General features: G+C 44.5%; 1 protein-coding gene across 4 annotated transcripts in view; it reads right to left on the minus strand.

The window, feature by feature from the left end:
* Window positions 1-13,714, minus strand: part of BPTF (bromodomain PHD finger transcription factor) — a 90,741-nt gene that overhangs the window by 14,856 nt on the left and 62,171 nt on the right. For 2 of the 4 annotated variants that reach the window (XM_038757041.1, XM_038757038.1), the window contains 12 exons: window positions 13,414-13,538; window positions 11,474-11,602; window positions 10,497-10,647; window positions 10,060-10,102; window positions 8,391-8,643; window positions 7,875-8,036; window positions 7,495-7,646; window positions 6,484-6,607; window positions 4,986-5,212; window positions 3,412-3,643; window positions 2,197-3,125; window positions 216-298 (listed from right to left, as the gene is read on the minus strand). In XM_038757041.1, coding sequence (XP_038612969.1) covers window positions 216-298; window positions 2,197-3,125; window positions 3,412-3,643; window positions 4,986-5,212; window positions 6,484-6,607; window positions 7,495-7,646; window positions 7,875-8,036; window positions 8,391-8,643; window positions 10,060-10,102; window positions 10,497-10,647; window positions 11,474-11,602; window positions 13,414-13,538 — 2,610 coding nt within the window. The remainder of the gene's footprint in view (window positions 1-215; window positions 299-2,196; window positions 3,126-3,411; window positions 3,644-4,985; window positions 5,213-6,483; window positions 6,608-7,494; window positions 7,647-7,874; window positions 8,037-8,390; window positions 8,644-10,059; window positions 10,103-10,496; window positions 10,648-11,473; window positions 11,603-13,413; window positions 13,539-13,714) is intronic. The other 2 variants (XM_038757040.1, XM_038757039.1) reach the window with 2 other exon arrangements.

Here is a 13,714-nt window from a genome sequence, read left to right on the forward strand (position 1 = left end):
ACCCTTATCTTTTTTTTTTTGTCCAATTGCAAAAGAAGAAAAGCTCAAATACTGCATGATAAATGCAGGCATTGAGTATAAAATAATTTCAATTTGTAACAAAATTGAGAACAGCAAACCGCTTGGTCAAGGCCGGGACTTCTCTTGGTTTGTCTAAACTAAATACACTTAATAAGCAACAATATACTTGCTCCTTATCAGCGTTTTCTTCCTACCTCTGATTTTCTTCTCTTTCAGCTGGTGTCATAGTCTTTTTTTGTTTTAAGTGTTCTATCACGGCATTATGTTTCATCACCACCTTGAATATAGGGCAAAAACCAAACAATTCACATGAGACTCAAAACTGATCCAGTTAACAGCAGAAGAAACGTGAACGTTTTAGAACTAGAAAGCCAGTCATAATTTTCAAATGGGCAACAGTCTGAGGGCAGAGACTGTATCTTCTACCTCTATTGCAGCCTCCCTTGACCTTAGTACTCAGGTATTCCAAAATGCTCGTGCTCCCTATGCATTTTGGACAAAACACTGTTTAGGCGCTGAGGGATACTTTTCTGACAACACACATCTGTCTGAATGGCATGTGGTGTGGGAAGAAGTGGTTGTGTGCCTGTCTGTAGTATCAACCGAGCAGGGCGTACTCTAGCATTTTTCCTTAACGTGGTGTTTTGCCAGGAACCAAACTTTTGCCTTAGAGGAGAAATAAGTGCACTTAATATAAGCTCAAAGATCACTCCTGACTTATTCACCTTCCAAGCCCTGTCCGGGACCGTGTTAGCCTTTGTTTCTTGGGCCTGTCTGGCTTGGGGAATTGGCTAGGCAGGTTCCATCGTGAATTCTGCTGGGGGCTTTGGATCAGAGTCACCTGGGACAGGTGTCCCGACACTCGGTTCTGCTTCCCGACTCTGGCCACACCTGGGTCGCGTGAGGTTCAGGTAAGACCAGTAAGGCGGACAGGTGGGCAGTGCCACCGGGCACGATAAAAACCACACGTACGTGCCAGATCAGCAGTCCCAACTACTAGAATAATTGAGGAAACTGAAGCAGTTTGTAACTAAGGGCTGTTGCTTGCAGCAGCGAGGAATATGAAGACGGTCCTTTCCAGAAACTGTTGCAACTACTTATTTTATTTTGTTACTTTGGATTGTGGAAGCTGGAATTTATTGTTTTTCCTATTTTACTCTCACTGTCCCACACGTCTGTATACCCCTGCCTAAGCTGGGTGCCTCGGATGGGCCAGGGAGAATATCTGAGGCTGATTATCTCATATTATCAATCGGTAGTATTTACTGAGTGCCTGCGGAATACAGAGCACTGGACTAAGTCCACCAGAAGCAAAAGACACCGTCTCTTCTCCCTGGGGGGTTAAGAATCGAAAGGATTTAGCCGGCGCTGAGCATGGGTTCAGTGCCTCAAAACCGTAACTAATTCAAAAGGGAAGTTCAAAATGAAACACGAAAACTCCAAAGTATTTCCAACTGAGTGGTGATGCTGTATAAACTAGCTCCGTAACAGCACGGTCCTTACAGACTTCATTCAACATTCAGATTCCTCTTTTATGACAGCCAGTGGAAAGTTAAAAATGCTTTCAAATCGGCTCCTTTGGTCGCCACTTCCTCGTCCCTCTAATAATCTAGCAAATGACCAGTGATGGAATCTAGCCAGCAAAAACAGTCCCATGACAATAGCACCCATTCATGATTTTCAGGCAGCTTACTACCTGGAGTGACTAGGAACCGAGGGGTGAGTTCATTGACTAGGCAGAGGATCCCTCCAGAACCCAGCTCGGAGCCTGCTCTGGAGTTTGGCCCGGTTCTCGAGTTGGCTGTTCAGAAAGCAGCATGGCTTAGTGGAAAGAGCACGGGCTTGAGAGCTGATTTTGTGATCAACTCGTTGATTTCACCTCTCTACTTGTCTTGTTTTGTTGTCTGTCTGCCCCTTCTGGACTGTGAGCCCGCTGTTGGGTAGGGACCGTCTCTATATGTTGCTGATGTGTACTTCCCAAGCGCTTAGTACAGTGCTCTGCACACAGTAAGTGCTCAATAAATGCACTTGAATGAATGACAAAGTAGTAGTTTTGGTTCCTTAACTGGGCAACCCAAAGCCAGCCAGGAGAAAGTGCAACTCACAGGGATTCAGGATATTGCATTCTAACTCGGGCTAATGTCTGCTTCTTCTCTGAAGTCTGGGAAAAGTTACCTGCTTCTGGATGATTTCGCTCTGATTAGAGGCCTGGAGGCTGTGCTCACGCTTGATTTCAATCTGCTGCTGTTTCTTCTTTTGCTGTTGCTCCCTGAGCTGCTGAACCCTCTGCAGTTGTTCTTGCACGCTGGCCGCCTGCACCGTGACCACGTTCTGGATCTGGTGCGCCTGCACGGGGCTGGCTTGCTGAATCTGAATGGGTAACTGGAGCTTGATCTTCTGGGGCACAACCCCCGGCTGGGCCTGGATCTGAGCCACCACATGAGACTGGATTTGGGAGAGAACTTGCACTTGCTGCTGAAGCTGCGGAACGGTGATGACTTGAGTCTGAGGCTGCTGGATCTGCAGCTGAGGGTGGGACGGAGACTGGACGGTGACTCGGTTTAGAGCCGGTGAGGCCGGAAGGGCCTGAACTGAAGGCTGGAGCTGAGGCTGCGGTGGCTGTGGCGCCTGCGGTGGAATCGGGACGGATGGATGGGACTGAATTTGCAGCTGCGGTGAAGCTGAAGTCGGAACTTGGGCCGCCTGGGCGGCGGGTGCTTGGGAGGGGGCTGGTGGGAGGATGTGCGTCTGTGGCGGACTTTGCCCTCCAGCAGGAGACTGCCCCTGGCCCTGACTCGGAGGCTGTGCCTGAGCCGTCTGGGGTTTGGTTGTCTGTGTGAGGGAAGGCTGAGGATCGGATGTACCTGGGGATGGAGTGGTGGCTTGGGCCGGGGCTTCCGCTTGGGCCTGGACTTCAGGCTGCCCCGGGGGCTGGGGAGCCTGCGTTGAGGCCTGGGGCCGAGCGGAAGATTGAGCAGTCTGTGCCGGTGCCGGGGACTGGGCTGACGGCTCGCTCTGACTTGGCGGCTGAGATGGTGGCGGCGATTGGGTTTGCTGTCCTTGGGTCTGGGGTGTCGGGGAGGTTTGTTTCTGTTCACTCGTAGCTGCGAAAAAAAGAGCAAACCACCCCATTAGGCCAAATCCTTTAAAGGAAAGCCGCGGTACAATGAAGAGGCTTTTGAAGCTAAAGATATTTTCCTTCGGTTTAATCAACACACACGTCCACGCACAGGAAAATATATCAGTGGAAAGCTGAGCGGCACCACTGAAAGCTCTGACTGGTTTGCGGAAGGCTTCCCAGCCTGGCAGAGCAGAGGCAAGGGGAGACGGAAACGGGAGGAATTTCTATGTGAAAACATCACGAGCGTTCCCGTTGAACCCGAATCTCACCTGCGGTTGAAGTGGAAACCGTTGTGGTGGTGGTGCTGGCTGTTGTGGCTGCTGTGGCGGCTGCTGGCAGTGGGGTAAAAAGGAATCTCTGAATGGTACCATTTGGCATTGCAGCCTGCATTAACTGTTGTCCTGGTCCTGGAATTACTGTCACCCCCTGAGGGATCAACTGCAATTGTCCAGTAGTTTGGCCCTGTCCCTGAATTACAACTGTCAAACCCTGACTGCCACCCTAGGAGAAAAAGGTCACCACGTAAATACAAGTTGTTCACAACACAGGCTTAAGGACAGGACTGTTCATCATCATCATCAGCGCAACAGCAAACAACTCCCGAGAACCCCCCGGATGCCCGGCCCTGAACTGAGAGCTCTGGGGATTTACAGAGGTTGGAGAATATATGGTAGTTTCCTCCTTCATGGGGGACTAGATGGGTAGTATAAAGACAGTGCATATACAGTGTCAATGGGAACAAGACAAATTCAAATGTACTTCCGCGTGAGGGACCCGGTTTTACAATCAATCATTCACATCTCTTGAGCGCTTACTGTATGCAGAGCACAGTACTAAGCATTGAGAGAGTACAATATAACAGAATTGGCAGACATGTCCCCTACCCAAATACGCTCACAGTCTAGAGGGGGAGACGGGCATTCATATAAGTAAATTATGGATAAGTCTAGAACTGGAATTAAAATACCTGAGTCGCCACATCCCATGAGCATCGTATATGGACTAGTCCCCGCAAATGTCAACTGGAGATCAGGTGAGTGAGGAGTAAGTGACTTGGCACTTTTACCCCTAAGCAATTTTGTGGACCACAATCCTACCGATTTCTACCTTTAAAAATGCTTTCATTTTCATGGTGCCAGTAGATACTACCCTGAACAGATACCCTGAGAAGCAGCATGACTCAGTGGAAAGAGCCCGGGCTTGGAGTCAGAGGTCATGGGTTCTAATCCCAACTCTGCCACTTGTCTGCCATGTGACCTTGGGCCTCAGTTTCCTCATCTGTAAAATGGGGATTAAGACTGTGAGCCCCCAAGCGGGACAACCTGATTACCTTGTATCTACCCCAGTGCTTAGAACAGGGCTTGGCACATAGTAAGTGCTTAACAAATACCACCATTATTATTGTTAGATTCTCTGTGTCTCATTTACTTCATCAGTAAAATGGGGATTAAGGTTGTGAGTCCCCTGTGGGACATGGACTGTATCCAACCTGATTACCTTGAATCTACCCCAGAGCTTAGAACAGTTCCTGGAACATAGTAAGCACTTAACAAGTACCATTAACCCCCACCACCCAAAAAAAAAAAAAATAACCAAACAAACCAACATATGAAAACCCGGCTAACCATATATGTATGACAGAATGTACAGCTCTTGATCTTAAACAGCAACCACAAGAATTATTTCGTTTATTGATTGATATCAGCAGTAGCTGAAGGCACATTTCTTAAAGAGTACTGCTACCCATTCAAAGAACAAGTACACCTTTCAAGCTTGCAGCAGAAACACCCAGGAGAACATAGTGAGGAGGCATCTAACAATGAAAAAGAACACCACTCTTTACCTGTCCTTGTGTTAGCTGTGTGAGCTGGGCCATGGTAAGCTTCACCTGTCCTTGCTGGGGACGAGGGGCTTGCGGAATTGAAGGTTGTGGCGGTATGTGCTGTGTGGCTGTTCCAGAAGTTGTTACTACTTTCTGTCCGGGACTTGAAGGGACAGTGTTAGCACTAGACACTGCGGTGGAAACAGGCTGCCCTCTTATGATCTGCGTTACTACTTGTTGAGACTGACCTGTACAAAAAGCAAAACATCAGTGATGCCCAAGCCAACTGCGGGAAATGGGTAGGCAAAACCACTAATCTTATGGAATAAAGAGGGTGAGGGACTACCTGGCTTTGATCACACTGGGTGAAATTCAGGGTTTGTGGAAAAGGACCAAAAACGGACTCTAAGCCTGTTTCAAGCCTGCTATGCGCTCACTTGCTACCTCAGCATAGGGAAAGCATTGTCCTGCTTCTTCGCTATTCATTAGCATTCCATAGGGAACTAAAAAGCAACTGCTTTAAATGTAACTGCTTAAAGTTGTTAGCATCCCTTGGTAAGTGAACTTTTAAACAGTTAAAACAGTCTAAGGTGGTAGCCAAAAGGACATTCGGAAAACTGAACAGGGTTACTCAGAATTATGGTTGGTGAGAGACATTTATAATTTCAATTTGGACCAATTAGACTCTTCCTTGTTGCTAAATCATGTAAGCTCACAGCAGCTTCTTCGGTACATGTTAGTTTAACTCAGAGATGCAAATACACACTCAACCACGAGCCAAGGGGAGCAGGCTGGCCCACCATCGCCCAAGCTCCATTCCCACCTCCTTATTTTTTTAATCCCTTCACCTTCCACCTATAACTGTACCTAGCCACAGACGCTTCAAGTTGCCAGCACCTTTTGTCTGCGGGCAGAACATAGGTCTGGAGTGTTTCTGCCTCCTTGAATACATTTCTAGGACAGAAGCGGGAGGCTACTTGCAAGGTAATTAATAAGAACCACTTTTTTGAAACTAACCAATCCACATGAACGTTAAAGCAGGCATGTAAATTGAATACACCATGGGTGTGTGACACCCCGGGACCAAGCAGATTCAATCTGAAGGTTCTTCAACAATTTAACTAGGGAATTTGTTTTTCCCTCTGTTTCCCAGAAGTTCCTGCTGCCCTATTTCTAGTAGGGTAAATGAGGATGCTTTCCTTAATGTATATGTCGGCTTTAAAAGGCTAACCTAACCCACTGAGTTTTAGCAGTACTCACTTTCTTAACCTATGAAAATCTGTGGATCATTTCTCACTATATCCCAGCTCTTCATTCACACTTTCCTGAAAATTTATATTTCAGCTTTTGGTTCCTTTTTTTTTTTGCAGGGGAGCAGAGTAAGAAGCGTGCTACAGAGAAAAGTGAACACTACAATGTCGTTTTCTAGGGTGACAATGAATGGTATAGAGCATGTTCAGGTACGGAGAGGCAGATGATGGATTTCACAGACGGAGTTTAAAAGTAAAAGCGGACCTACTGGCTGGAAGAATACCTTGCTGAACCACCAGAGGTGTTCGGATGATAGCTTTTCCAAGAGTTGACTGTTGGAGTGGTGTTCTTATGACTGTCATACCGGAGCGAATCTGGGTTCCTGTGATTACCTGCAGATGACAGATAGGGCATGTGAACTCATTTTCTTTTTTTAAGACCATGGCACAGTGAACTTAAAGTTCAAAGCTTCTGAGCTTTCTACCTTTCTACTCACAGATACCACTTTGTCAGATACCTTTGGCATTAAGGAAAAATAGCTCATTCTACTGCTCAGTAAGGTTCAGTACTCAGTCATTTTAAAATGACTTCCCATGAGACTCTCTGTCCTTGAGACCAAATATAGAGTAAGTGGGAAGGCACTACTCAGTAATACTACTGGTTTTTAGGAACGTCTGGAAGGCAGTCTGTGAGTATGCTGTTTTCTGGGGACCAAATTGTAGCTGCCGGCTCAAGAAGGAGAATAAGATTGAGGATCAGAACAAAATGAAAGAAGAAACCACAGGATATACGACTTAAGTCTTGCAGTTAGCTTGAATGAATATCAAGCCCGCAAAATTACCCACAGTGTAAGTGGTTTAGAGATAATACATCTAATTTAAGTGGGCAGGAGTAGCGTAAGGAAATTACAAACTTATTATGCTTACAGCACTGCGCTAAGCGCTTGGGAGAGTGCAAATTCTTTAAGCCCAAACCAAAGTTAATAGGGCACGCTGCTCGGAATCTAATTTTTTCTATGGAATCCCACAGATAATTCAACAATTACTGTGCAAAAAGTACACCTGTGGATGCTGGGGAGAAAGACTCTTTAGTTAAGAGGTATTCCACTGCCCTACCACCCATGGCCTCCAATTTCAACAAATATCTCAAACAATCATCCATGAAACGGTAACAGGAAAAATCTAGATCTTAGATGTGGTCATTTCAGACTTCCGCCCGATAACTTGGTATAATCCCCGCCTTGTCCGCCCCCAAAACGACCTTAGAAAAGAAATCTTACTTGTGATGTGCCTGTGGCACCTACAGTCCCTGGGGTGTTTGGCCTAATGGTGACCGTCGCCGTCCGTGGCTGGAATGAGGTAAAGGTTTGCTGGTTCGCCCCTGTACCTGGTGGAATGATACCCAGTACTTTTTGCTGAACTTGAACCACACCTTTAAAAAAAGGTAAGAATGAATGAACGAATGAATGAAAACAGCCTGAAAGGCGAGGCAGGAGCACTGTTTTCCAGAAGATATGAGCTGGGAGAATAACTGTGAGCTACACAGAATGTGAGCCCCACGGTAATAGCTATCAATGGGAGAGCGATAAAAAGCAACAACGCTTCTGGGTAAAAACGAGCTTTTAATGTTCTTCTTCAATTTTCTTCACTCCTCGCTTACCTCCTTGTGTCGTTGGCACATTGACGGCGACAATCTTGCTGTTTGCAGGAAGCGGCAGCTTGGTGATTACTTTCCCTGCCATAGTGACTGGACTGCTTGTGATCTGGAACGTCTGACCTGTGCTGGCAATTGTGGTGGCAGAAGTGGCAGCTGTGCTGGTGGCTATTGAGGCATAAGATAGTCAATAAACTCCAGGTACAAAACCATCAGGATCAACATACTTCTAAAAGGGGGCACCAAAGGAAGTGCAGATCTGTTGGAACCGTGTCAGTATACTTTATACTTTCCCCGACTAAAATCTACTGACCACTTTTACATTTGCTGCAACTGAAATAATGCGGAGAACCTCTCCACCCTGAAAGACAACTGACAAAAGTTACAGGTTGTTTGCTAAACCAGCTGTCAAGTACATGGTCATTTTCAAAAGGAGGATTCATTTCGGATCATGGGTCGGAACACCTTTCTGAACGGAAATCAACCCTCCGATCACGCAGTCGATCACGATTGTTTACCTACCTGCACTCGACTGGCCTTGTTTAACCCAGGTGGCGAATGTCTGGTGAAAGCTCTTGTTCTGCTGGAATGTTACCGTAGCCGGAGATCCCACTTTAGTTGTCAGAACCACTTTGGTTCCTGTGGACACTGGACCAGACAAGGGGCCTGCCACCACTTTCTGGGGGGTAGAGATCGCATTTGCCGTACCGCACGTTGCAGGAGCAGTAGGGGACGAAACTACCGTTGGGAACTGTTTCTGCTGCTCCAAGCGTTTCTATAGAAGAAAAGAACTCAATCAGAATTTAAGTTCTCATTGTAGTTCGGCAAAGAAGAGCCTACCAATATTCTTTTAAATAACAATGCCCATAATGCTGAAGTGCTACTTCCATCTGTACTTCTCCATAAAAGCATTTTCTCAAATCGAAAGTAATCAAATGTATATATTCTATATAAGTACACCGCTACAGCTTGAACAGCCAAAATCCCATGTAGAAATCGGAAAGCTGGAATAGTAGTCATTTTTTCAGCATGTATGCCGCTTCAAGTTTTCCTACATTTGAAAAGAAAACTTTCCTTCTCAACTGGAATTGGTAAGCTTACAGCAGGCTGGAACAACTCAGTGTTGGGTGCCAAATGATGAATACTGCAAAAGATTTTCATCATCAACTATGAAAAGCTGCTCACCCAGACACCAAACCTGTTTTCCAGAAAGCAGAAAACTGTAAAACAATTTCTACACTGCCGACAGCAGTACGGAAAAAATAAACAAAAAAAAAAAAGAAAGATCATCATTTGTGCTGAAGAGACAGTTTTACTTTTCTATCTTTCACACTGTCATCTTACCAGGTGGATACAGACCATTTTTCCTACTGCAACCAATAATAAAATATGCTTACACCATCTCATCTCATCAATAGCTGTACGCTGAATGCCTTTGGTATGAACACATATAAGAAGCTAAGGATACCAACAATTTTGGGACAGGAATTTGAATTGATCACTTTAGAAAACCTTACCCCTAATTAGCTGGAAATGTATGAAGATGAATAATCAATTCTGTCTGGGGAAGAGTGATCCAAAAAACACATAAAATCTATCCAGTATCAGTTCTGTGCCCATTTAGACTTTTCCAAGGGCCACATCTTTGAAGTGGCATAATATTACAAGATGGTTATAACTGGTGGGGTCAGTCTTCTAATAGAACTAATTTAAATGCCAATCCCAGAAATATACAGGGATATTTTTCTTCTTACATATGGTTATACCTGGGTGTTCAACTCTACCACAGCTGCACCCTCTTTGTAATTCTGGAAGAAATTGGTTTTTAGAAACCACATAACTTCAGGGAAATTGAAAGGAAGATAATGAATAAAACATCTTCATTTCATGCATTGTACTTGACATACATAATTTTTAATGCAGAGTTCAGCACACGGCAAGTGCTGTTTGCAGCGAAATCGGTGTGGGCGCCTCATCGGCAGAAATGGGAAAAAATGTCGAATACGTTTCGAAAACATCACCGGCATGTAAAGCTGGACTTGGTGAATGCGCATGCACTTTGGCTAATGATCAAATTCTTGACAGGTGGGACTACTAACAGCTACTCCACCTGCTGGGAAGCCAATCGTTGCTGTTTTAGCTGAGCCTCCATTTGGGCCTTGAACTCCTCGGCCTTCTTCTGTTCACTAACCTTAGCCTGCTGTTCAATTGCCTGTGCCTTTTCTTTCTCCACTCTGCAGGAAGAAAGGAGAAACAGATCAGAACACGAACAGCAGTTCGGGATCCCAGGTCTCTGCACACATTCTTCCCTGCCTCAGGAATATTTTTAGTGTCCCAGGGAATTGCTGGGGCCTAAGATGCCCAGAAGACGTTCCTTTTTGTGACCATCAATCCTCCCGGGATGTACCCCGTTCTTAAGCACACTGGAGCTTCTAGAGGGAGCCCCGCACCGGAGCCCACGATGACACCCTTCCACCTTGCGCACAGTGAACCAAATCCCAATCCAAAATCCAAAACAGTGAAATATAATACCCAGGACATCGCAAAATGAAATTTTCAGGGGAATTTATTTATATTGAGGGGATAATGACTAAGTGATTAGGAAATATTGCAAAGTTATTGCATTACCTTTCTGCAAATGCCCTGATCTCCCATAATTCTAGTTCTTCTTCTGCAACCCAGGTTTCAATGATAACAGGGCCTGTTTGCTTAGGGGTCTCCGGTCTCTTCGGCCTCAGGGCACTCGATCGAAGGCCTTTCCTTTGAGGTGTAGGAGTTTCTTTGGAGAGAAAGGTAGTCAGACGTAGTAAGCAAAATAATAATTTGAAGTTTTTGAAAACAATCTATAAAGATTATGACGGGGCATTCTCCCATTTTAAAGAATTCTTTAATATAAGGCTATTATATTTCTAATAAAAGTTTAGACTTGAGCTCTACAGATCTTCCAGATCACTTTTTGAAACTGTGAACTAAAAGCCAACCCTAGTACTGATCCTTGAAGAGCACGTAGGAACCTTCTCCAGTCGGAAAAAGGACTATTTAGCTCTAACTCATTTGCTAGCTCCTGGCCAGTTTTCTATCTCTGAGAGGAAATTCCCTCCAATCTCATGGTTACTTGGTTTTTAAAAGAGGTTGGGGTGAAACCATTTCAAAGGCTTTTGGACAATCCAGATTACTCTGTATTGGTTCCCCTGTAACCACATGCTTAGTGACCTCCTTCAAAGAACTCCAACAGACTGGTGAAGCTTGAGTCGCCCTTGTAGGGATCATGTTCTCCTTCCCCCACCTAGGTTAAAGAGGGGCAAAAGGTATTTTAGGGCATAGAGACAATATTTTTGTTTATTCTTGAGCACAAAATGAGGGATGGTGGAAGGAGATTCTATATCTAACTTCAGCATCATTCTCTTAAAGTTTTGGTGAGAACAATCTGTTAATGTATAAGTCCAAAAAATGTGCCAGGAGAAGACCTATAATAAAGCATACATCACAAAAACTCTCCTGCTAGTTTTGTGTTTCATTCAGGACACACAGACTAAAGTTTTACAACTGAAGTACTTGTGGACTAACTAGAACTCCCACCACATACACATACACATATCCCTTACCTTTTGGGGCCTCCGGAACGCCAATGGGGCAAATTATTTTCCTGATACAGTATTCAGATCGAATACCATAGGGTCCAACATCTCTCCTCTTGATTATTTCAGTTGTTGTAATTTCTGTTTCTGATGTTTCTATGGTGATTGAACCCACATAAGTTGAAATGCAAAATAAAATACTCAGAAGAAAGGTTAAAGATCCAACATACATTATCAAGAATGGCCCCTTTTGGTAAAAACCTACCTCCTAACTCCTAGTCATACTCACTTTATGTGCTTCTGCCATGAAGCACTACACCAGTGGTAATTGTAAGACATTTACTGACTCACATTAAGCAAGATAATCAAAAGGATGACCTTCAGCATTCTGCACAATCAGAAGAACCCAAGAATAAATAAGGTGTTTCTTAAATTTGATAAATCTAGACATCTCAGTAGGAGCACTCCCCCCTACCTTATTATGTTTTTGGACTGATAGCCCCTCAAAAGCCTGAAAAACCTATCTTGACTTCCAACCACTGTCAATACTTTCAACTTGTGAAGACTTTAGGAGGAGCCTTCGATGTCACCTGTCTCCTGATCTGCCTGTTTACGATGCTCTCTGTTTTAAACCATAAGAAATGCTGTTTGTTGATCAAACCAATGTCCCACCCACACTAGCATGCTGGCTACAAGAACAGTGTGATGGCAATACTTTGTAATGAACCACCTATCATCCCTAACTCTCCCTTCCACCTTCACACCTATGAATTTATCCACATACTTTTTGCACCTACTAATATTTTTAGCCTACACAACCTTCAGTGATTATACCATTCCTCACTACTTTATTTTGGTTTGTTTTGAATTTACCACCTTCGTGCTTCACTTGGTGCTCTTCCACCCTGAAATTAAAGGATCTGTGGAAAGCATTTTTGTGTTTTCCTTATCAAATCAATGGCATTTATTGAGTGCTTCTATGTGCAGAGCACTCTACTGAACCATAAGGAGAGTACAACAGTGAATGCAGACACATTCCTTGCTCTCAAGGAGTTAGTCTACTGGGAGAGACAGCCATTTAATTACATTTACTGGTAAGGGAAGCACCAGAGTATAAGGAAATGTTCACAAGTGCAGTAGGAGATGCGGGTGGGGAGGTGAGTTTGATTGATTGAGTGGGACAAAGTGTACAGGTTAGGAAAATATGGTGGGTGATGAGATCTTAGGGAAGGCTTCTTCAGGAAGATGTGATTTTTAGCAAGGTTTTGAGGATGGGAAAAGCGCTGGTCTGTTGGACATGAAGAGGAAGAGAATTACTGGCAGGCGAGAGGGTGTGAACAAAGTGTCGACAGCGGGAAAGACCACTTCATGATTTTGTAGACTTAAAGAAGGCTGAGAGATTTAACCTTTTTGGTCTATTCTCATATGGACGTAGCTTTGTCCTCATGATCACCTTGGTGACAAACCATGTCTTTTGTTTCAATTTTTCTTTCCCGATGATGCCCAACCATAGTTTGGTGGTACCCATTCGCCACCCCCGCTCCCTCACTTTTCCTCCTTGGATTACTCTGAACTTCCCTCCTTCATCCGTTTCACCTTTCTTGGAGGCTTCGGGACCACCTTCTTCCCCCCTGCCTCTCTTAGCCACTATGAGCCCTCTGGCTTGGCCTCATTCTTTCCCTCAACTCTGGTTTGAACGAGCACATACTACTCTCCCTGTCTCCACTGAGTTTCCACAGTACTGATGATATACGAATTTACAAAAATGAGAATCTTCAAAAATGAGAAGGAGGATTCATCTCCAGGAATTTAGGTAGCACTTACTGAAACTTTTAGATTACTTACAGCCCAGTACACTTCACAGGCTGCCTTTTCACCACCTTATCATCTTGAAAATAAGTACGGAGTGTCAAATCTGAGTTCAATAAACTTTAATATTCACGTTAAACGAGAAAAATATTCACTACCTGTTCGGGTTGTCCCTCCCCCCGGAGGGGTTTTGGCTGCCATGTCATCCCACCTTAAACTCGCCCAGAGTAACCGCAACATTAGGCTTACTCCAGCCAGTGACTTCACTGTTTGAAGCCTATATCTGAAATAAATTCAAAGAGATCACATGTAAATCTAAATCTGAGTTAAAAAAAATGCACGTCAGTTAGTCAAGCAGAAGTCAAATTGAAATCTTTACATTTCCTCACCTCCTCTTGTACATTTAAGAATCTGGATGTTTGCAGTATAGTTTGTTGAATACTTTGGGTTGATTACTTG

This window comes from Tachyglossus aculeatus, chromosome 15 (genome assembly GCF_015852505.1).
Source record: "Tachyglossus aculeatus isolate mTacAcu1 chromosome 15, mTacAcu1.pri, whole genome shotgun sequence".
In the NCBI taxonomy this organism is placed as follows: domain Eukaryota; kingdom Metazoa; phylum Chordata; class Mammalia; order Monotremata; family Tachyglossidae; genus Tachyglossus; species Tachyglossus aculeatus.